Raw genomic sequence first — 22,627 nt, forward strand, 5'->3', positions numbered from 1 at the left:
GGGAAAAACACAGTTCAGGGAACTTGACATGGCCATGTCCTACTAATTCTTGGGCTCCTTAAGCAGTTTCTCAAAGGCTACGGATCCTTTCCAGGCCCCGCCCCTCCGTTCAGGCCCCGCCCCTCCTTCCAGCTCCCCTTTCCTTTTCCAGCAGACACCGCCTTATCCAAGGCCCCGCCCCCTACTTTACAGTGGCGATCTCATCTTCCCACTGCAGGGCCTGGGTCTGCGGCTGCGCACAGCGAGGCGTGCTGGTCAGGTCACGTGTTCGCCGCCGGCCGGCCAAGATGGCGGCGTCCTTCGTGGCGCTGCTGGCTTTGGTGCTGCTGCTGCCGGTGCTGTTGCTGGGCGCGTGGAAGCGTGGGCGGCAGGCGGGTGCGGCCCCGCACGTGGTTGTCGTGGTGCTGGGCGACGTGGGCCGCAGCCCCCGCATGCAGTACCACTCGCTGTCATTGGCCCAGAACGGCTTCTCGGTGACGCTGCTGGGGTTCTACAGTGAGTGGCGGGGACCTGGGAGGGATGCTCGGCCAGGAGTCTTGGCGCGCTCTGTTCTGAGGCCGAGGCAGGGGCGGCTGTACTCCTCTCCTGCCTGTTCTGGCCTGGATCGCTGCTTCTTGTGTCAGCCGCCGCTTACCATACGTGAGGACTACGAAGAGATCGGCTGCAAGGTCCCACTTAATTCTCCTAGGTAGTGCAGAGACTGAGGCTGAAATCCTGGTGTGTGAGACCTCAGTGCCGGTCACTACTTTATCGTGCTGCCTTGTCATTGGGTTAAGGGGCCGCGTTTCTTTGAATTCCTCATCCAGCGCTGAGCTTTTCTACCTGGGGATGTTTCTCTCGTTCCCTAAGGTGCAGGCAGAGGTGTCCACTTCCTCATTATGCCCCATGTTGTTGATTTTGCCGGGGTCCAGTCTCACTAAGCAGCCTCTAGCTGGCCTGGACCTTGCTATGTAGACCACAGTGTCCTTGAATTCACAGAGATTCACCTGCCTCTGCCTTTAGAGTTCTGAGATTAAAGACATGCACTACCAAGCCCAGCAGGTGTCCGACCTTTTGAAACCGCGATATGAACTCTACCAGCATGTCAGGCACATTCATAACTATCCTTGCACACATTCTGGGCACTTAAAATTGGACACATCTGCGAACTTAGGGCGTGGCTCAGCTCCATTTAATGGAAAGTGGGAGTAGCTCTTATCGGTCCCTATATGGAGGGCTATCCCAGGCCTTGGGTGGAGGGAACTAACCCAGACTCTTGACATCCAGGAGTCTACATCAATTTAATTGAGTCCCTATTGCTCACCAGTCATTAAGTTAAAGAGTGGATATGAAGAATGCCCTTCGAGGGCATTCTAGTAGAAAAATGACCTCACTTTCCATACTGGGAACCAGAGAGGTATTGATAAGTACTAACCCCCCCCCCCCCCCCACCTCATCTATTTGGCACAGGGCCTTGCTTTGTAGCACATGCTGGCCTTGGACACCCTATCCTGCTTTATCCTTTCAAGTACTGGAATTACAGATGTGAAGGAACACATCCAGCTGACTGTAACTACTTTTGGTACCTTAAAGGGCACGTTTGCATTTGCAGACTCCAAACCTCGAGATGAGCTCTTGCAGAGTGACAGGATTCAGATTGTGAAGCTGACAGAGCTGCAGAGTCTGGGAGGTAGGACCAGGCAATTCCAGGTTCCTGACTAGGGTAGGTGGTTTGGAGGGCAGATGAGGGGACTAGCACACTGCCAAGAGCTCCGTTGTAGAGATGGATGTTTTCTGACTTGCAGCTGGACCCCGAGTTCTCCAGTATGGAGTCAAAGTGGTATTTCAGGCAGTGTACTTGCTATGGAAGTTGATGTGCACAGACCCTGCAGCCTACATCTTCCTCCAGGTATGAACCAGCTGCTGCCTCCTTCTGTGGGAACCACTGTTAGCAGTTCACTTGCTGGCCTTTTAAACATGCACGGATTGGGTTGTGGGTGTGGCTCAGTGAGGTCCTGGATTTGATGTCTAGTCCATGCACAAAATGCACCAATTGTTATATTGCATGCTTCTGTGTGCATAAACTATAAAGAACCCGAGGAGGGCTGTTGCACTCATGAACTTGCAGCAGCTGTTGGTTATCTGTACACCAGCACAAGATCAAGCCTGCCAACCTTCCAGCATGGATGGGGAGGAATTCATAGGGGCGCTGTCCCTAGCCGGGGAGCTGTTGGCAGTTAATGGTTGTTGGGGGAGGGGAGTCATTTTTCTTCCGAAGTGTAACCACTAGTAAATTGCCCAAGCTCCGGTGAGTAAGCCCCACTCTGTGTTCATACAAGCAACTCCAATTAAACTCAGTCATTAAAGGAAAAAAAGACATGAAAACAGGAGGGGACTAGTTGGGAAGAAAAGAGGTACAGAGGGATTATTGAAAGGTTGGGAAGAGGCTAAGAAAGGGTAAGGGGAGAGTGATCAAAAATACATTATATATACAGTTATAAAATTGTCAAATAGTAAATACAATAATATTGAAAAAGAAATAAGCATGAGTGTATGGAGTGCTGGAGAAATGGCTCAGCACTTTAGATCACTTGCTGTTCTTGCAGAGGACCCAGGTTTAGTTCCCAGCATCTACAGTAGAGGCTTACAACTGTCTGTAACTCAAGTTCCCGGGGATCCATACCCTCTTCTGGCCTCTGCAGTCACTAGGCACGAAGGTGGTACACATACATACATGTAGGCAACCACTTACATAAATAAAAATAAATATTAAAACCCCCAAACCTGAGTAGGAGTTTATAGTGTGTCTGTTGTATGTGTAGTACCCATTGGTGTCTTGATGTTTTGGCCCTTTAATGCTCTCAAGAGCCCTGTGGTGTAATCTCATATTACAGCGTAGAGATGCGGAGACCTAGACAGAGGTCCTGTAAGTAAACTTACTAGTGTATGGCTGGGAAGTGACGTCTAGCTAGGAAGTGATGAGTCAAGGTTTAAGCCTATGTAGTTAAGTTTTTAACTTCTTCCCCTCACTGTTTTTTTTTCTTTCTTTCATGATTATTGTTTTTGTGTATGGTGGGGGCATGGTTGGGGATACATGCTGCTGCATACTTGTAGAAGTCGGGGGGGACAACTTTATGGAGTGGGTTCTCTCCTTCCACCTTTATGTGGGTTCTGGGCATAGTACTCAGCTTGCCAGTCGGAATCACACTCCTTTACCTGCTGGGCTGTCTGTTCACTCCTTCTCCCCAGCATCAGTTTGAATGTCTAGAAGTAGCTTTTCTTTTTTTTCTTTTCGAGACAAGGTTCCTCTGTGTAGTTTTGGTGCCTATCCCAGAACTTACTCTGTAGATCAGGCTGGCCTTGAATTCACAGAGATTCACCTGACTCTGCCTCCCAAGTGCTGGGATTAAAGGCATGTGCCACCAACGCCTGGTGAAGTAGCTTTTCTTAATGGCTTTTGCTTACAGTATATCCGTATGTGATCTACTGTAAGGTATGTAGCCTTATCCAGCCGACACTCAGGTTTTTCCTTAGTTTATTTACTGTGTGTATGTGTGTGTGGGTTCATGTGTGGAGGTCAGAGAACAACTTGGAGTCAGTTCTGTTCTACCACACAGGAACTGGAGTTGAACTCAGGCTTGGTGGCAGATGCTATTAGTTGTTGCCAACTCTCTCTCTTTTTTGTTTTTGAGTTGGTGTCTTGCTATGTAACTCTGGCTTGCTTGGTAATTACTGTATAGCCCAGCCTGGGCTTGAACTCAGGTCGCAATCCTCCTGCCTCAGCCTCCCGAGTGCTGGGATTACAGACATGCACTACCATGCCTGGCTTCTTCCTGATTGTGTGTGTGTGTGTGTGTGTGTGTGTATGTATGTGTGTGACATCTTTCTATATAGCTCTGGCTGTCCTAGAACTCACTGTGTAGACCAGGCTGGCCTCAGACTCACAGAACTCTGCCTGCCTCTGTCTCCTGAGTGCTGGAATTAAAGGTGTGCGCCACTGCACCTGGCCTTCCTTTTTTTTTTTTTTTTTTAACCTTTACATATGGCTCAGATGAGAGTATAGGGTATATACATCTGTGACTCATGTCCAGTTTCTTTCTTCGGAGAAATTCTTGGCAGAAGACTTGCTTTGTCAAATTTCCTGCATGTTTAAAATGTTTAGTGTAACTTGGTGGCCGTAGAGTGAACCTGGGCCTTTGGGGTGCCTGTTTGGCATTTTCTAGAGCTTGCATTTTGATGACCAACACTAAATGACAGCATTTTGTGTTCCTGTTTTTACTTTTTCTTTAGTTTTTATTTTATCTAGGTGTGTGCGCGTATGCATGTATGTTCATGTGGACTTGAGTGTGTACATGCCACAGCATGTGTGTGGAGGTCAGAGGACAACCGCAGAGGTCCTTCCATTGTTTGAGATGGGGGTTCTCTGTTCTCCACTGTCTATTCTAGGCTCGCTTGCCCATAACCTTCCATGGTGTCTGCTGTCTTCCATCTGTCTTGCTGGAGGAATCCTAGGGTTACTATTGTGAGACACCGTGCCCAGCTTTATATGGGGTCTGGGGTGAATGCAGGTCCTCATGCCCTTGTGGCAAACCCTTTACCTCCTGAGCTTTCTCCTTAGCTCGGGTGCTCTTGATTGTTGATGATTGGGGGTTTTCAAATTGGGCAGTTATTCTTACTTTCTTTTGATGGTGGAGAGGGTCTTCCTTCTGCCTGTTGGCTGATGAGACCTTACAGGCCACAACCTCTTTGCTGTGTGGTCTCCTCTCCAATCTGGCTACACGGCCATGGCCTGTGCTTCTTCCACTGCCTCCAAGTCTCTCTTTCCTAGAACCCCCCGGGCCTGCCTGCCATTGCCGTCTGCTGGTTGGTGGGCTGCATCTGTGGGAGCAAACTGGTCATCGACTGGCACAACTATGGCTATTCCATCATGGGCTTGGTGCATGGCCCCCGACACCCCATTGTGCTGCTGGCCAAATGGTGAGAGGGTGTGGGTGGTTCCCCAAGTCCTCGTTAGAGTGAGCGGAAGAGAAGGGCCTGGGGAAGCAGGCTGGATCTGGAGCAGGGTCCCTGGTTCTGCTCTGGCCCTGGTTGTCCCGTCTCATCATGTGCTTCCAGCTCTGGGGGTCAGCTAGCTGTGCCCTCTCCCTGTGGGACATTGTTCATTGGTGACCAGCAGCCCAGGCAGACTGTCACACAGCATAAGCTTCACGCCAGGCACCAGGCCAGGCCCGTGTGTCTCCCATCTGTCTCCATCACCCCTGGTTATGGTGTACTGTACAGTGAGGAGAGTGGGCTGAGAATGACGCTGTCTCTTGCCACCCAGGAAGTAAGTCAGGAACGAGGGAGGAAAAGGCTGCAGAGGTGCTATGGTGGTAGCTAGTGATCTTTTTCAGTCTGTCACCCAGACTGGCTTTGAGTTTGTGTTGGTCCTCTTGCCTCAGCTCCTTACACTCTGGGATTTTAGGCACAATCCACCACACCCAGTTTAGTAATCCTTTTTTTTTTTTTTTTCTTCACTGAGACAGTGTTTCTCTGTGTAGACTTGGCTGTCCTGGAACTCCCTTTGTAGCTCAGGCTGGTCTCGAACTTGTGGGGCGTTTACCCACCACCCCCACAGTTCCCCAGAGATTTCTTGAGTGCGAGCAGCAGGAAATATTAGATAGAAGGATTTATTGCGGAGAATCTTGCGGAGATAAACAGATAGAAAATAAAGGATAGCCTCGAGAGGGCCTGGAACCTTTTCCAACGGGCCCCGACTGTCTCTGCCCCAGGGTTTTTATAGAGACGCCAAGGGGTGGAGCAAAAGACCTCCTCCCCCAGCACAGCCAAGTGCAGACCATCTCAGACACCTGCACTCAGGCCCGTGGTCTAATCATCCTCTATGCAGTCCTGCTGGGTAAAGCCACGAGGAACCCGAGAACGGGCTCCCACACGAACTCACAGATCTGCCTGCCTCTGCCTCCTGAGTGCTGGGGTTTAAGGCTAGTGTCACCATGCTCAGCTGGTAATCCTACTTTTATGTATTTTTTTGTAATTAATTTTTTTCTGATTTATTTTTATTTTAAAAATTCAATTTATCTTATATATGGATATTTTTCCTGAATGTTTGTCTGTGTACCATGTATTTATCTGGTACCTGTGGAGGCCAGAAGATGGCATCAGATCCCTTGGCACTGGAGTTATAGATAGTTGTGAGCTGCCATGTGGATGCAGGGACTCGAACCCTGGTCTTCTGGAAGAGCAGCCAGTGCTGTCTGGCCCCTAAATTTGTTTTTTGAGTCTCATTTATTGCAGGCTGGCCTTGATCTACCTCTCAAGTGCTAGGATTACAGTTGTGTACTACCACACTTATTTTATGATGTGCTGGGGATGGAATCCAGGACTCTGAAGCATTATGGGCAAGCACTCAACCAACTGAACTACATCCTTAGTCATTCATACATACATGAAACAGTGTCTATCCCAGACTGGCCTCAGACTCTCTGTGCATCACAGGATGACCTTGAACTTCTGATCCTCCTGCCTTTTTCTCTTGAGTGTTTGGATGGGCATGCACCACCATGCCCCATTTTTGTAGATCTTGAGATAGAACCAGGGCCTTGAACTTGCCAGGCAAGCACTCTGCCAGCTGCGCCACATTCCCAGCCTGCAGCTTAGTAACCTTGACTTCTTCTTCTCATTCTTTGGGACAAAGCCTCAACTCCTTTCGTACAACAGTGAGAGAGCCACAGGCTGCTGGTCCAGGATGGCTGAGATTTGGTTAAGTGGCCATTTCTAGATTTCCCCTCTATTGCATGAGGCTGGATTTGTGGAGAGTGAGTGTTTCCCTTTACAGTAACTGTGTGTTAGCTGAACAGTGACAGGGAAGGAAGGTGTGAAAAGTGACTGTATGGGGAGCTCATGGCACATCCTGACAGGCTCCAGGCCTTAGTTCTACAGCCTTTTCACTACCCATGGGTATCAAGCCATATGGAGGTTGGAGTGGCAGCTTGGCGCATCCCATGGCTAACTGTTGATCCCCAAGACATCTTTGTAGGTACGAGAAGTTCTTTGGGCGCCTGTCCCACCTGAACCTGTGTGTGACCAATGCGATGCGGGAGGACCTGGCAGAGAACTGGCGTATCAGGTATGCAGGGCTTGGGATGCCCATCAGCCCATGTGTTTTGAGAGCTGCAGCACCTGCTCTGTTGTGTCGAAGTGGTCAGGCCCAGGGAAATAGTTATTGTTTGAGAAGCCAAGGGAGGAGTCAGTAGGCTTCCTTTCCCTCCCAGCTCTGTGGCCTAGGACATTTTGGTCCTAAGTATATGCACTGTTCTAAGTAATCGGGAAGTTTCTTGTCTCTGGGATTCCCCAAGCTCCCTTGCTTTTTGGGATCCTGCTGTGTCCTGTTGTTTAGATTTTTCTCTGCCCACTTCCATCTCATGTCAGGGCTGTGACTGTCTACGACAAGCCAGCATCTTTCTTTAAGGAGACGCCCCTGGACCTGCAGCATGAGCTCTTCATGAAGCTGAGCCACACGTACTCTCCTTTCCAGAGCTGGTATGTCTTCCTTTTCTTCGCTGTCCTGTTCTGGAGACCCGTGGATCCTCTTATCCAGGGGCAGCAGCGAACTAATACTGTGGCCTGCCTCCTATTGCTGTAAATGGGGTTTTATTGGGACACAGTCCACCCATTCACCTGTGTTGATAGTAGCTGCTGGAAGCCTGGTGTGGTGGTGAATGTCTGTAATCCCAGCCCTTGGGAGGCTGAGGCAGGAGGATTGCAAGTTTGAGGCTTGCCTTATCGTACCTTAAAACCAGTGGTTGCTCTCAAACTGCAGCAGTGGAACTAGGTTTCACAAGAGTCCACAAAGCCTGAAGCATTTACTCTCTGGCCCTTTAAGAAACTGCCTGCTGAGCTCTGTGCTACCTCATCCTGCTGCCAGTGGGTTCTTGTAGGGAAGGGGGACCTGGGTGTCTTCTGGGTGTCTCACTGGGGGGTTGAAGGCCCCTGTTAGTTTTGCCCATGTCCTGTGTGTGCTCCTGGGAGCCAAGCACGGCTGCTGGGTGGTGGGTCAGCACCTCCTCACTGAGATGCTGAGCAGGTAGAGTGGGAGCCCGTGGAGGTGGCACTGGGTGGTGGAGTGGGTGCTGCTCCTGTAGCCTCAGTGCCAGCAACCAGGATCTGTGAGGTCAGGGGGGTGCCAGATGGCTGGGGGCCTGTGGCCTGCCTGTGGCTCTGCTCTTGTGCTCCAGTGTCTAGTATCTCACCTCTTTCCTCTGATTCTTCAGCTCAGAGCCCTCGGACGCCAGCATGGAGAGGTCTGCCTTCACTGAGAGGGACTGTCAGAGCGGGGTGGTGAGGAGTCTGCATGGGCGGCCGGCACTGCTTGTGAGCAGCACTAGCTGGACAGGTCTGCCTCCCTCAGCACCTGGGGTGTGTGCCCAGCTTGTCTTGGGATCTGGGGGTGGGTGTGTGAGTAGGGTGGGAAGTTTGGGAGGCAGCCTATGACCCCCCTTCTTTTCTCCCCATAGAGGACGAGGACTTCTCCATCCTGCTGAGAGCACTAGAAAGTAGGTGTATGGCTGCATCTGCAGCTCGGAGCTTGTCGGGCTGCTGTAAGGCCCTTCCTGGCCTTTTGTGGCAGCCTGTCATTTGTGCCCCTGGTGTCATGGGTGGGCAGCTTGAGACAGTAGGGGAGGGCATGGGAAGCTTATGGCCGTTACATGGTCACTGACCTTCCGTCTGAATGTATCTGGAGTCTAGCAACCCCCTGGGGAGCAGCCTCCCCCTTCTACTTACCATCTTATTTTCTCCTGGTCGGTGTGTTTTTTTTCAGAGTTTGAACAACTAGCAGTGAGTGGAGACAGCCTTCCTTCCTTAGTCTGTGTGATAACAGGTACTGATGGGAACACCTTGTCATACTGTTTTGGAAGGGTGGAGGGTAGCAGAAGAATGGACATATGGCATTTACAGAACACCTCTGTAGGGTACTTCTCACTAGTCATCACCTCAGTTCTCCAGGGTAATTTCTCCCTTTCTCCCCAAGACCTTGCCCAAGCTAGGCAAGTGCTCTACTACTGAGCTACATCTCTAGCTGTCTTTTATCTTTCTGTGTGTAGAGAGAGGGTCTTATAAGTTGTCCAGGCTGGCCTTGAACCCACTCTGTAGTCCAGGCAAGCCTTGATATGCTAACCTGCCTCAGCCTCCCAAGTAGCTGGGACAGGCCTGTATGACCAGGTTCCTGGGTAGAGTTTCTACAACCACTGGATAATAAGGAACCTGAGGCTCAGAAAGGACTTAAAAGTTCAGATTTGAGTCTGGATGGTCCTACTTAGATCAAACTCCCCCCTCCCCTTTTCCAGTGCATTTCCAGTTTCTGTAGTTTAGAAGCAGTGTGTCCTCGGAGCAGTCACAGGGTTAGGCAGCCACCTCCTCCTCTCTCCTAGCCAGGTTCCCTGCATGCTAAGGAAAGTCCCTGCGTCACTTGGTGTAGGTGGAGATTCTGTCTATCTTGCTGGCACCCTAGCATTTATCTTAGACCCCTTCGCCACCCCGCAGCCCTGTGCCTGCTACCTGGGGTGTGTTTAGTGTCTTGGCCATGGGATGTCAGGGGCGGATGGCGCCGCTGGGGGTCTGGTCTCGGGAAAGGGTTGGCAAGTGTCGGGTGGAGGGAGCAGCAGGACCCGCCCAGTGGCCGTGATGGAGTGTGGCAATGTTAGTGACTTTTCTTCTCTGTGAAGGGAAGGGGCCTCTCAGGGAGCACTACCGCCACCTCATCGGGCAGAAGCACCTCCAGCATGTCCAGTTCTGCACCCCATGGCTGGAGGCTGAGGACTATCCGCTGCTTCTAGGTGAGAGGGCAGGCTTCAGGGGCACACGGCCACACTACACTGTCCTACAAGGGTGGACAGGGAAGATGTTCCCAGCCTCTTCTTTTGCCCTGTAGTATTTGAGACAGGATCTTTGTAGCCTAGGGTAGCCTTGAGTTTGCATCAGAGCCTCATGCCTCAGCCCTGAGTGCTGGGATTACAGGCGTGCACCACTCTGCCTACGTTTTGGTGGTGGTGGTGGTATTTTTTTTTTTTTTTTTTGGTTTGTTTGTTTTTTTTGAGACAGGGTTTCCCTGTGTAACCTTGGTTGTCTTGGATCTTGCTCTGTAGACCAGGCTGGCCTTGAACTCAGAGATCCACCTGCCTCCATCTCCCGAGTGCTGGGATTAAAGGCGTGTGCCACTACTGCCCATTATTTTTCTTTTTCTTTTTTTTTTTTTTAAACTTAGAGGAATTGGCTCTCTCCCTCCACTATGGGGTCCAGGGATGGTCCAGTTTGTCAGGCTTGGGAGCAAACACCTTCACTTACTGAGCTAAGCTAGTTGAATGTGATCAGAGTGACTGCCTGGGAATTTTCTCTTTGAAAATGAATTATAGCTAAGTAGAAACAATAAGTGAATACAAGTAAAAACAAAACAATTTTTAATCATTAGGCAGTGTGGGACAGGACCTGGTGGTCAACCATGTTTTTGCCTCTGGTCAGGCTGCCTGGCTCCTTGGTCAGCTTATACCATTTGTATTTGGGGACAGTCTCACAGGGACAGCTTCTGATTTCCACTCCTTGTCTAGGGGTTGCTACATAGACCTGGGAGAATGTGTCCTAGTGTTTGGACTGTCTCTGCAGGGTCAGCGGATCTGGGTGTCTGTCTGCACATGTCTTCCAGTGGTCTGGACCTGCCCATGAAGGTGGTGGACATGTTTGGGTGCTGCTTGCCTGTGTGTGCCGTGAACTTCAAGTGGTAGGAGTAGATACTGAACCTTACTTGGGGCATATTCTAGATCAGCAGCTGGGGACCCTGTCCTGTGGTTGGGCTGAGCCCTAGGGAAGGACAGTCAGCTTGGCACATCCATACCATGCCAGTCACCCAGATGCAAAATGTAGTTAGGATGTTGGAAATATTAGTACATTCCTGTAGTCTGGAGGCAGAGGCAAGAGGATCCCTGAGCTTGAAGCCAGCCTGTGCTACACAGTGAGTTTCTGTCTTGGGAAAACTGTAGCACGGAGTATGTTGATTGTGTCTGTATCAACATGTAGCTTTCTTATCCTTGTTCCATTGCTGGGATGTTAGAAGTCATCTAGAGGATGTGAAGCATAGAGTAGGGTTCATGTGACCATATGCAAGCAGTTTACTTAAGGGACTTGAGCATCTGTGGATATAAAAGGGGCTCCAGAAATGAGTCCTGCACAGATAGAGGGATGGGGGTGGCTGGAGTTTGTTCATGGTTAGCATTCTACTGATTTACATCTCTCTGTCCTGTGACTGATCTCTTAGTTGGATGGGAATCGTCCACACCAATGCAGTTCTGGGACTCCACTTTCCCTGGCCAGGGTGGATGTGGGCATGGAGGTTGCAGCTTGATAGCTAGGGACCAGCCTTTGGATGTGAAACCCTTGTGTGAGCCAAGCTCAGGATTTGTCAGGATCCCATCTCCCAATGACTCTGAAAGCTTCTCTTAATGTGTAGAGCCAAATACAGGCTTGCTGGGACCCTACCTCTCAGGCTGGAGTGGAGAAAAAACACAGAAACCATCTTGGCACAGAAAGGCCACCTTCTGTTTCCAAATCATTCTTTTGTTTTGACATGTGCTCTTGTAGGCTTTTCTGTCCAAATGCTCGCTCTCAGAACACTGAGGCCAACCTGCCATTCTTGTGTTGGCTTCACCTGAGGGAGTAGTGGTGGCCCAGCTGGGCTCCCTTTCTTTTCCTTGTTCTCTCTGCAGTTTGCATGAGCTCCTAAGACACGGAGAAAATGGCCTGGTCTTCAAGGACGCGGAGGAGCTGGCAGCCCAGCTGCAGGTAGCGGGCTTCTCCTGTGGGGCTTGAGCCAGCTCCCTGATCTCTGCTTCCCACACAAGGACGCCTGTGGTGGGACTCTGGGATGTAGAGGAGAGGTGGAGGAAGGAAGCTGGGGCACCAAGATAGCTTCTCAGCCTGGGCTGACAAGGGCTGGAAGAGCCAGGCACAAACATATACTCCTGCCTCCTGTTTGCCCTTTAGAAGAGTGGGGGCCGCAGGAGTTTCTGCAGAAGGTGTATTTGTCCTTACAAAACTAATGTTGATCCCTCAAGTGTCTAGTGATGGGAGGGGCACAGCTAGACATGAGCAAGCCTGACCTGACATGGGGCAGGGTGGGCAGGGAGCTGAGTTCTAGTCTTCCTTTTCCTATAGATGCTTTTCTCAAAGTTTCCTGACCCTGCTGGAAAGCTAAACCAGTTCCGGAAAGAACTCCGGGAGTCACAGCAACTGCGGTGGGACGAGAGCTGGCAGCGGACTGTGCTCCCTTTGGTCACTCACATTGACCTCCAGGCCAGAGGCTAGGGCTCTGTCCTCAGGGTGTGGAATGAGGCCCCGCCCAGCTCCATCCCTCCGGTACCGCAACCCCTTCCCAGCCGGCCCCTGCTCCACTTTGTCCCTGGTGGGCTTTTGAGTGCCCCCTAGTGGCCAGAAGCCTAAGGACGGCAGAGGACGCAGAAGGGAAATGGATGATCTGGCAGCTGCTTCAATCGCTGGCTCTTGAGAAGCTCTTCTCTCTGGTGACCCTGTCAACCTCTCAGTCCCTGGTTTTTGTGTCCAGACTCTCACATTCCTGTGTTCTGGTTCTGCTGGGCTGCCATGAGCTCTGGGATATCGTGTGTTCAAGGCCTGAGCTGTCTGGCAGGACAATCATACTTGATAAATTCATGTTTTTATTAGTGCAAAGGAAATGCTTGCTCTGAGCCTGTGTCCATTCCAGATGAGTTGCTGAGGACAGGCACCAGCACTCAAAGCCTGTGCTTACTGTACATCTGTGGTTTGTTATTTAACATTCCTGCCCAACAAAAGCCTTTTCAGCTCTCCCGTGGACTCTTCCCATGACAGCGATCTCATTTTTCCAATCACCTTCCAACACTGTGGCAACCATTCAGCACGAGCTTCAGGATTACGATGGCCGAGTGCTCTTCATAAGGGAACAGTTGGCCGGCATGAGGAGGCACCTCTTCCCAGTAGATCCCTGCGCGCTCTAGACGGAGTACAGAGATCTCAGGAGGGCAGTGTGGGGACAGGAAGCTAACCTATTAGTGCAGGGCTGTTGACACAGGCGTGCATCCGAGCTGATCTGCTTGGGCCACAGGTTTCCAGGCCCATGCAGATGCCCTGAGGGTCTCTGTGTGTGGGCATGCTCAGTCTAAAGGAGGATGGCAAGGGATCTGCTCTACCATTTCCCACCTTATTCCCTCAAGCCCCAGCAAATCTGTCTCTGCCCCCAACAGTGCTAGACTGACAGGTGTTGTGGCCACAACTCAACTTTTTTTTTTTTTTTCCCAAGACAGGGTTTCTCTGTGTAGCTCTGGTTGTTCTGGAACTCACTATGTAGACCAGGCTGGCCTCAAACTCACAGAGATCCATCTGTCTCTGCCTCCCAAGTGCTGGGATTAAAGGTGTGCAACACTACCTTCTAGCTAACAACCCAACTTTTTACATGGGTGCTGAGGATTCAGACTCAGGGCTTCATGCTTGTGCAGTGGGCACATTTGCCTACTCATCTCTCTCTCCAGCCTGAAGGCAAGCTGTTAAACAGCAGCCACAAGGTGGCCCACTCCTGTCATACCCGATGGGTGCCCTACCCTCTGCACCTGTCTGCCCTGTCGGTTGGCACAGGCAGAGAAGAGTGGTAAGCCAACTGCAGCTGCCTGGTTTCATGGGGCCTGCAAGACTGCGGGCCAATATGGTCTCTTAACTACACTTCTGTTATAAGAAAAGCTAGTAATTTAAAGAACAGGGTAACACTGGCATAAAAATATGCGCAGTTCTATAACCCCACTACCTGAGTATAACAAACAAAGTTGGCACACTACAAATTCCTCCCAGCTCTAATTTTTAAAAATCTTACGGATGGAATCCAGCCATGCACATAGTAGGAAGTACTCTACCACTGAGCTAAGTGCCCTGTTCCCCATAAAGATAGCTTTGAAATCAGGGTGTTTCTTAGGGTAGGTAGATTGCAGGCATTGTGTGTGTGTGTGTGTGTACATGAATCCAAAGGACATTCAGAGTCCTTAGTGCTCCCAGTGGGTTCTGGGAGCACTCACCTGATGGTTTGCTCTGCTGAATGAGGGAGTCTGTCAGTCTGTCCACAGATGCTGTGGCAGGTGAGTGTGGACAGCTTTGATCTGAGTGCCTTAGTATCTATAGGTGAGGTCAGATGATGATAGGACAGCCATCTCAGGTGCTGATGACTGGCGAATGTCAGACTGGAGGACAGACAGGGCTCATAGCACTGCCATCTAGGGGCTCTGCAGATGGTGGGGCTCTTATCCCCTTCTAAAGTCCCCCCAGCTTCTCTTCTAGTTGCAGAATACACAAACAATGGCTGCTAACTGCTCATTGCCTCTGCTGGCCAGGCTATGCCTCTGGTGAATACCTCCACAGAACATAAGGATGGGTGCCGAGGGGCAAGGCCAATGTCGGCCCAGTTTTTAAATCCTCCTAGGGACAGAATGGTGGCCCACAGGTTGAGAACTGACCCAGCTCTGTGATGAACAGCTTGCCCGTGTCTTGGCTGCGGATGGTATAGGCCACGTAGACAACAGGAGCATTCATCCTCTGGCAGGCGCTGAGCATCTTCAGGACCCTGACCAATGACAGTGTCACTTCCCCGCAGTATAGCACATCTACAACGGAAAGGCTGTCACTGAAAGGGCCTCCTATAAGGACCTGCACCCAGAGCGAGGGTGTGGGGCTGGGCTGACTCTGCATGGGGTGAGGACTATGGTGTTTAGTGGTGGTGTTAAGACTTGTTTTGTTCCATAGGAAGATGCCCCAGGTGAAAGGGAGGGAGTCTGAAAGCCTCTACAGTGGACCCCCACCCCCATGGTAACATCAGTTCTGTGTCCCTTGCTCATCTGCTAGTGACTGGCTTTGGGCCTTTTGGGGGGACTTGTGTCAGCTGCACTGTGGGATGTGCCATGTTTCTGGTGACCTCTAGGATCTTTGGTGGCCCAGGCAAGCACTGTTTTCTCTCAAAAGACTCCATGCTCTTTTGTCATCTCTGAGAGACACAGGATAAGGATCTGGGACCCAGATGTACTGGTGGGGAGAGCCAAGGCCAGCCACATGGCACACTGATGACAGTGACTCCTTGGCATATCTGCATGGAGCCATCATAGACACTGTGGCAGGGCCCCTCAGCTCCTGTTCCCTGAATTGGTCTCTCTCACTCCATTTAAACATGACCCAGGATGGTGTTATTAACAGGTGGAGAAGCTGGATGTGGGCCTGGGAAGACCAGAGGCTGTGTGGCCGATCTGCCCCACCTAACGCTGCAGGGTGGCTGTTTGTCACCAGCAGTGGAAGGCACAGTCTCGGTGTGGTGGGTGGGTCCAGGGAAGGAGATGGGTGGCATCAGGACTCTGGGGAAGGCCAGTGTGCTGCCCTAACAACTGTCCTGCTCATCTTAAGTCTTCTGGGGACAGCTGGCTGTTCATACCATAGCAATGAGAGCAGCTGTCCCCACAGAGGGACCTGGGGCTCTGGGGTGTGTGCTGTGACATCACTGGGAGACCTCTGGGGCCCTGCTTGTCCCTGCCTACAGCACCTATTGCTTCTTTCTGCCTGAGTGAGTGCTGCTGCTGGGGCATTACCTGCTGCAATGACAACATCTGCCTGGAAGGCAGAGAGCTGAGCGGCTGTCACCTCGTCCCAGTCCAGATCGGCCACTGTCACCTTTGGGCTGCTTGGGTCAGTGGGAGTGTACAGCTCTAAGGAGAAGCCGTTGAGGAGCACATTTCCACGGAGCTGCTCAAGCACTTGGCCGTGACAGTCGCTGAAGATGAATGCTCTGGGGTAGCACGCCTTGCAAATAGCCAGGCCTGTGAGGCCAGCTCCACTGCCTAGCTCCAGGACAGTCCTGAGTGGGAGATGGAGACCTTTGTTCACAACTGCACCAACCTGCCTTAGTGCCCTGCCCTGTGCCCCAAGATCACCTGTCAGTGAAGGCTGCTGGGTTCTTGATGGCCCACTCTGCCAGGTAGAGAGCCGCATCCCAGGTAACCAAGCCTGTGGTGCCATGGGACACGATGGCTGTGCTCTCAGAGAGTGTGACTGAGTCTCCTGAAGGCTGCAGAGACAGGAAGAAGAATGAACAAAGCTATCAGAGTATTACTGGTGGGTCCTAAACCACAGCAACTGAGTGGCTGAGCAGAATGTGCTATGTCTACGCTGGAATGTACTCAATGAAAAGGAATAAACTTGCTACACCCAGAAATACATATGGGTGATCTCAAGGATACTGTGCTGAGCGAAAGGAGCCAGTCTAAGTCCCATGCTGTGTGTAATCCCCCTTCATCTAACACTTTAAAATGACCAATCACAGAAGAGTGTGTGTGGTGGGTGGGGGTGGGCACAACACAATAACAGGCATGTCTCATACCAGCAAATAGCTCCGGTGGCACTGGGAGGACTCTTTGGCCATCAGGACCTCTGCCAGCGCCTCATACAGTGCATCCAAAGGCTCTGTGGGCACAGCTTCATGCTGGGAACAGACAGCAAACTTTAACTGAGAGGGCTACACTGACCCTTGTAAATAACCACTCCCTCACTTCTATCTGCTCTGTGAAGAGGACTGGATGGCTTTCACAGCATTCATGGTGCTGGGCATGGAACCCGGGACCTTGTGCATGCTGGGTTGGTATTCTGCTGCTGAGCCTTGGTTCCAGCCTGACTTTTACCAGATTTAGAGGGGAAATTTTGGAGTAGGAGGTAAGCTAGCATATGAACAACTTAGAATTAAAATTAGCAAAATTAAAAGTGCGCTGGTGGGGTGCCTCAAGGAGAGTTGTGGAGCAGGTTAGAGTAGGCAAGGCCTAGGTCAGCAGGCAGAGTCCAGGAGAAAGCCACATTGCCTAGCAGAGGTGCTACTGTCCTTATATGATGTGTTCAGGTGAGTCCCAGGCTCCCAATGTAGCTTTCAAGCTGCCTTTTGGTGGCATTGAGGCATGGCTTCAACTGGCCTCATAGCCCTGTTTCTCCTGGTGCTGCCAGGGCCTACAGAGGCACTGGTGTGGTAAGGCCTGGGACCAGGGTGGTGCAGAAGATCGATCACACCTTTGCTAAGCCTCTTGTGCAGCTGCTGGCTTCAGGGGCTGACTGAAGCTGGCATGCTGCTGCTGCTCTCCACAGCAGTCTAGAGTGGCATGGAGCAGGTCTGGACCTGTCCTCCAAAAGCATCTTGCAGAGGATGGGAAGACACTGTGTAAACGCCAGCAGGCGTGCGTGGGCCAGCCAGAAAATGGCTGGTAGTGTGGGGGGAAGGGGAGCCATCCTTCATGCAGTGGCAGGGATGTCTGGTAGGAAGGAGAACCTGAGTCCAGGAGATGAAGCTGCTGCTAAGAGCCCTGGCCCCTTCCTACCCTGCCCCAACTTTGCCCTCCCATCAAACCCCACCAGCAGCCTCCTGCCACAGGGGCTTACAGAGCAAGCAAAGGGCAGAGAGGTGGGGCTGCTGGAACCTGGCAGAGCTGTGGACCTCTGTGTTCCCCTATGTGGCCCGGCCCTGGCAGCCACTGCCCATCATTGACCTTTTTGATGAGCTTTGAGAGAAAGCAGCGGGCGTACTTCACAGACGGCAGGTGCTGTACACACACAGGGTGCTTCACAGTCTAGACAACAAAAGACAAGAAGTTGTTTGCTACAGAGACCTACCTGCCTTTGGTGTCCTAGAGAAGCTGCACATGATTGGAGGGAGCCTGATGTTCCAGCAAAGATGTGCAGGGACAATGGGGCTGTCTGCAAGATGGCGGCTTTTCTTCCGGTGGTCTTACCATATAGGCCAGACTGGCCTCAAATTTGCAATCCTCCTGCCTTAGGATTATGGGTATGTGCTGCCACTCCCAATTTGAGTTTTAAGATCTTTCCTTACAACATTTCCACATAGTGGCACAGCTTTAGGCAGGAACCTGAGCTCACAGGCCCTTTCCTGTCCACCCAGGGTGGCAGGTGAGAATGATACTAGTCTGTTGTAAGGACAAAAGCGGGGTATTTGGCTTCATGGAGGAGGTGAAGGCCCAGTGGCAGGAACCAGACCTACTAGATATCTGTCTTCCTTGCTATGAGGCCTAGGTGGTGGGGAGGGTTAGAGATGGGAGCTGAGCAGGCAAATATGGAAACGCAAAGGCTCTGCCTAGACAGGAACTAATGCCTCAGTGAAAGCCTCCGGGAGTCAGAAGCAGGGTCTCCACCAGAGAGAGCAGTGGAGGGTGGCTCCCAGGTGGCTCTGGCCTGGAAGTTTTGAAAGGAGGTCAGAGGATCAGCAGGAAGTAGGAGATGGGAATGGGCCTGGAGGGAGGTGTAGCTTGCTGCATTGGGAGGACCACAGGATCCCCGTAAGTCCCCTAGAGCTTCCTACTGAGGGTTCATCAATGGGTAACCCCGGGATCTTTAAGCAGTATGCTCTAATTTTTGTTGGGTTACTCATGGAAGGCTGTAAGACAAAGCCTGGCTGTTTCCTCCTTCCTTTCCCCCTTTATCTTCCTTTCTGATAACAGGGTCTCTCAGTATAGCTCAGGCTGACTTTGAATTAGCCCTGGTTCAGCACAGAATTCCTGGCTTAGACTCCTAGGGTGGGCTTGGTGGCTGGGGACAAATGTCTGTTTTCCTTGAATTTGTATGCAAATATGTTCCTCTGATGATTTCCTTCTGGGGAGGAAGAGTACAGTTTTTTCCTGCTGAGGGTCAGGTCAAGGCCCAGGACAGGGTGGTGTGATCTGCCCTCGATTCAGGAGGCCTCTACCCACAGGCATATGCCACCTCTGCCTCTGATCCTGAGCAAGCAAGATGAGCTTTCATATTTTTTGCCTTAAATGTGAAGAACATTCCAAAGCAGCTAACACATGCTGGAAGCAGTCACTTGTCACTTATCCCTGTGTTTCAAGACTTCCCAAGGTGGATGGGATGGAGAGATGGCTCAGTGGCTGAGAGCACTGGCTGCTCTTCCAAGAGACACAGGTTTGATTCCCGACAGCCACATGATGGCTCACAACTGTAACTCCAGTCCTAGGGATCTGACACCCTTTTCTGGCCTCCAAGGACATTGTATGCATGTGTTTCACAGACATACACAAAGGCAAACACCCACACACATATTAAAAAAAAAAACAAACCCAAAAGTTAAGCCATTTAGAAAAAAATGGCATAGTAGCACTCCATAGAGATACAGTCTTAAAAAATAAAAAAGACATCCCCTAGCTTCCCATCTTGTGCAGTTGTTTATTCAAATATCTTTATCCACTAAAACCAAACAGCCAGAGCTGACTGAGGACCTGACGCCCACGTGCAGTGTCTACACAAGCGCTTTATCGTGTTCTTTGGACAATGTGTTTGGAAAGGATACAGGTGGGCCTTGGCTCTGCTGTCTGGGGGATGCTGGGGCTCTTACCTTCTGCAGAATAGCCAGCAGCAGCTCAGAACCCGAGGGCTCCCTTAATTTCTCTTCTAGGCTCTGTTCCAAGGAGAAAGAGAAGGGTAAATTCTAGGGGGCATTTTCTTAGCAATCTTACACTGCTGTGGGACATTCTGGTAAAGAGCATCTCTGCCCAGGGACTTGGAACCAATCTGAAGTGGAAGCTACTAGAGGTGAACTCTCAGTCTGATGTCACGGGCCATGTGTGTCTGATTTCTATCAGCTGTGGCTGTCCTGCAGTCACCCGGGACACAGTAACTTTGAGCTGAGCTGGTGAGCTAACCATCAGTTACAGCCTGGAACCTGTCACTTAAACCAGATGGAGGACTATGAGGTGTGGTGCCAAGCCTGGCCATGCTGTCTTCTCACAGGGATTCCAGCTCCAGTCAGAGCAGGTATGTGACACGCAGCAAGGCCACTTCGTGTCTTCAGAGCATTTTACCATGTCCTAACAGGTCCTCTAAGACCTGTCTCGATCCTTTTTTCACCTCATCTACACCCAGTCTCATCCCAGCTCACACCACTACAGCCACACCAGCTCCTCTACTGTTCTTAGTCACGGTGGCCATGTTTCTATCATAAGACCTTTGCTTCCTGTTCGCCAAGACCGTCCGACGGCCGACTGCTTCAAGGCTCGGGTAACAGTTCAAATGCTGCCTCTTTTGGGGGGCCTTTGATGACTCTATTCACCATTTCCTTGCTTGTTTTATTCTTTTGAGACAGTGGCCTCTGACTCACAGAGGTCCTCCTGCTCTAGCTCCCCAAGCTGAGGTTGGCTCCCACACATGGTCTTGCCTGGTCTTTTCTGGTTACTTACAGTCTCTCGTCTGAGCAGGGCTGGTCTCTAATGTGCTCTGATGTACTCTGGTGTGCAGCTCATGGACAGTCAGTAAATATTTAGTGACTCAGTAACCGCTAGGCACCACTCAGTGCACTTCCACAGCCAGGTACGAGGAGTTGGGGTTTGTATTCAAGTACTCCCACAGAGTGAGGTGTAGGAGGGGCTGTCTGCCTCGGAGTCACAGTGCTAAGGCTGTTAAATCCTCAATTACTGTTCATGATGAGGTCTTTAGGCTCTTGGTGTAAGCATTCTTATGTTCATTTTCCTATAAATAAGGAAAGGCTTAGGGGATGGGGGAAGCATGACTCCCTAATTTGGAGCTGTTGGACTCTCCCTTCCTGCCCTGGCTGCCATAAGCAAAAAGGACTATCAGTCAGACCGCTAGCAGGACTGCCCTTATGTCAGCCTTGGCTGTCTGAACACTCCATAAACACCTTTAGACAACCACAGCTGATTCTCATGGCTCCTGAAGGTGCAGCCTCTTCCAGGGCTGTCTGAAACACTTTGCACCAGACTTTTTACTGTCTTAAGCCTGGGTATACACTTACTCTGCACCCATTTTGGTGTAGGGCATATGGGGAGCACGCCCCCCTGGTGGCCCAGTGGAAGGATGGCTGGGATGGTCCTAAGGGGCAAGGCTGTGACTGGTTCAGACACCTACATAACCTGCTGCTGTGGCTCAAGGAGGGTGTGGACTACAAAGAGCCCTCCTGGGAATGATCTTTTCTTGCCCACTTTAGTAGTGCAGGCTGAGCTGGTGACATGGAGAAAGCAGACCCAGAGGCAGCACAACAGCAGTGGCTGTGGCGACTCAACAGTGTTTGGCAGAATTGTAAAAGCAGCCAGGCAGCTGGCCTTGGTCAAGAGCCAAGAAACCCCCACTTCCAAGGACTGCACAAGAGCTGTAAGAGCTGCTGCCAAGGGAAATCCAATACCTAGGCCTGCCGGGAAGCTTGCAGACAAAATGCCCCAAGAACTCCGGAGGTCCATAAGGACCAAGGGCGCCCCATAAGCAAGAAACCTGCGATTGCTGCTCTTGCCTGCCTACAGCTAGCACAAGAAAACACAGCCACCAGAGACCAGCAAGCCCTGAGCTGCTTGTCTACCTATGATTTCTAGCTGGGCAAAGGAAAAGAAGCCCAGCTGTTTGGTAGCAAGAGACATTGTATCCTCCACTGTGCTAATTAGAAATGATGGCACAGAGATGTAGCCACTGCATAAAGTCCCACAACACATAGGGTCCCACAGTATATAAGTTCCACAGCACATGGGGGTTTGAGCTAGGCTTCTTCTTTTTGTAGACCAGGCTGGCCTCAAACTCTTGAGATCTGCCTGCCTCTGCCTCCAGAGTGCTGGGATTATAGGCATGTGCCACCTCCCGGCTTTGAGCTAGGATTCTAAACAGGAAGCTGGTCTCCTAGGCCAGAGTTATGGCTCTGATCCTTTCCTTCTTAAACGGAGTGACAACAGACCCCACTATCCACGACCCTGAGCAAGTGCTTGGCACAGCACGTGAACTATTACATTTGACATTGAATGGGGACCCATAAGCTATTAGAGTTTCATTCTGTGTTAAGACCAGGAATGTTTTATGTTGATGAAATAACACAACTGTCTAAACCACCCAAAGAAACCGGGCAGACTCTGGAGAAATAAAAATTTAAAGAGACTCATGCTGGTGAACTCCTTGCACACGAGTTATCAGCGAGGCACGCTCCAAAGGAGCCTCGTGCCGGAGTTGCAAGTCCCCAGACCGCCGGAAGGTTCCCTTTCGGTCTGAACTCCCTCGGAGATGGTTCTGCCCGCAGCCTGCCCTTCGGATGGGGACCTGACCTCCCCTTGAGGAGAGCGCGGCTCCTGCCGTCTGAAGACATTTAGTTTTCAAAGCTGTTTTGCAGTCGCCAAGATGACCGATCAACGGCTTAAAAAGTCGCTAAAAGCCCGGCCCGTAACCCTCAAGTTCTGCTAGAGAAGGGCCCAGCCTGCCTGCCCCGGTCCGGCAGTGAGCAAAGGAGGCCCTGACGCCCGGCCCCGCAGCTCCCGGTGCTCGACCCCGACACCCGCCGCGCGCCCGCCGCCCACCTGCCAGGGAAAGGAGGGAAGCGCGCGAGCCGCCAGGAAGCGGCGCTCGAAACTCTGCAGCAGAGACGTGGCCCCCTCGTGGTCCTCAGGCGCCATCGCGGGGCGGGGCCAGTGTTGCCTGGAAACGAGCGGAAGCGAGACCTGAGTCTGAGGAGGCGGGGCAAAGAGGCAGCTAGCTGTGGGCGGGGCTAGTCAATGCTCCAGTCCAGGAGGTGGGACAAGGTGGTGCCCTGGGGGCGGAGAGTACGTTGGGGCAG

At 51.5% G+C, this 22,627-nt stretch overlaps 2 protein-coding genes across 8 annotated transcripts; one reads left to right on the forward strand and one right to left on the reverse strand.

Annotated features, from left to right (window-relative positions):
- The first annotated feature begins 256 nt into the window (after window positions 1-256).
- Window positions 257-12,849, forward strand: Alg1 (ALG1 chitobiosyldiphosphodolichol beta-mannosyltransferase). Of its 4 annotated transcripts, XM_052759401.1 has the most exons (13): window positions 258-495; window positions 1,592-1,669; window positions 1,785-1,888; window positions 4,808-4,956; window positions 7,016-7,105; window positions 7,408-7,518; window positions 8,250-8,371; window positions 8,493-8,531; window positions 8,798-8,857; window positions 9,702-9,812; window positions 10,636-10,750; window positions 11,733-11,808; window positions 12,181-12,849. In XM_052759401.1, the coding sequence occupies exons 1-13, from the start codon at window positions 288-290 to the stop codon at window positions 12,328-12,330; spliced, it is 1,413 nt and encodes a 470-aa protein (XP_052615361.1). In that variant the 5' UTR covers window positions 258-287; the 3' UTR covers window positions 12,331-12,849. The 4 variants fall into 4 exon arrangements, with proteins under 4 accessions (XP_052615362.1, XP_052615361.1, XP_052615365.1 ...); XM_052759402.1 differs by lacking the exon at window positions 4,808-4,956 and having other exon boundaries at window positions 257-495; window positions 7,448-7,518; XM_052759405.1 differs by lacking the exons at window positions 258-495; window positions 1,592-1,669; window positions 4,808-4,956.
- Window positions 12,679-22,516, reverse strand: Eef2kmt (eukaryotic elongation factor 2 lysine methyltransferase). 4 transcript variants are annotated; one of them, XM_052759406.1, is made up of 8 exons: window positions 22,371-22,516; window positions 19,424-19,486; window positions 17,499-17,648; window positions 16,421-16,522; window positions 15,975-16,108; window positions 15,633-15,898; window positions 14,517-14,663; window positions 12,679-13,012 (listed from the first exon to the last, which is right to left on the reverse strand). In XM_052759406.1, exons 1-8 carry the CDS (start codon window positions 22,464-22,466, stop codon window positions 12,888-12,890), a joined length of 1,083 nt encoding a protein of 360 aa, XP_052615366.1. In that variant the 5' UTR covers window positions 22,467-22,516; the 3' UTR covers window positions 12,679-12,887. The 4 variants fall into 4 exon arrangements, with proteins under 4 accessions (XP_052615366.1, XP_052615367.1, XP_052615368.1 ...); XM_052759407.1 differs by having other exon boundaries at window positions 17,568-17,648; window positions 22,371-22,508; XM_052759408.1 differs by lacking the exon at window positions 17,499-17,648 and having other exon boundaries at window positions 22,371-22,509.
- Between the last annotated feature and the right edge of the window lie 111 nt (window positions 22,517-22,627).

This window comes from Peromyscus californicus, unplaced genomic scaffold (genome assembly GCF_007827085.1).
Source record: "Peromyscus californicus insignis strain IS unplaced genomic scaffold, ASM782708v3 Scaffold_3__1_contigs__length_106647218, whole genome shotgun sequence".
In the NCBI taxonomy this organism is placed as follows: domain Eukaryota; kingdom Metazoa; phylum Chordata; class Mammalia; order Rodentia; family Cricetidae; genus Peromyscus; species Peromyscus californicus.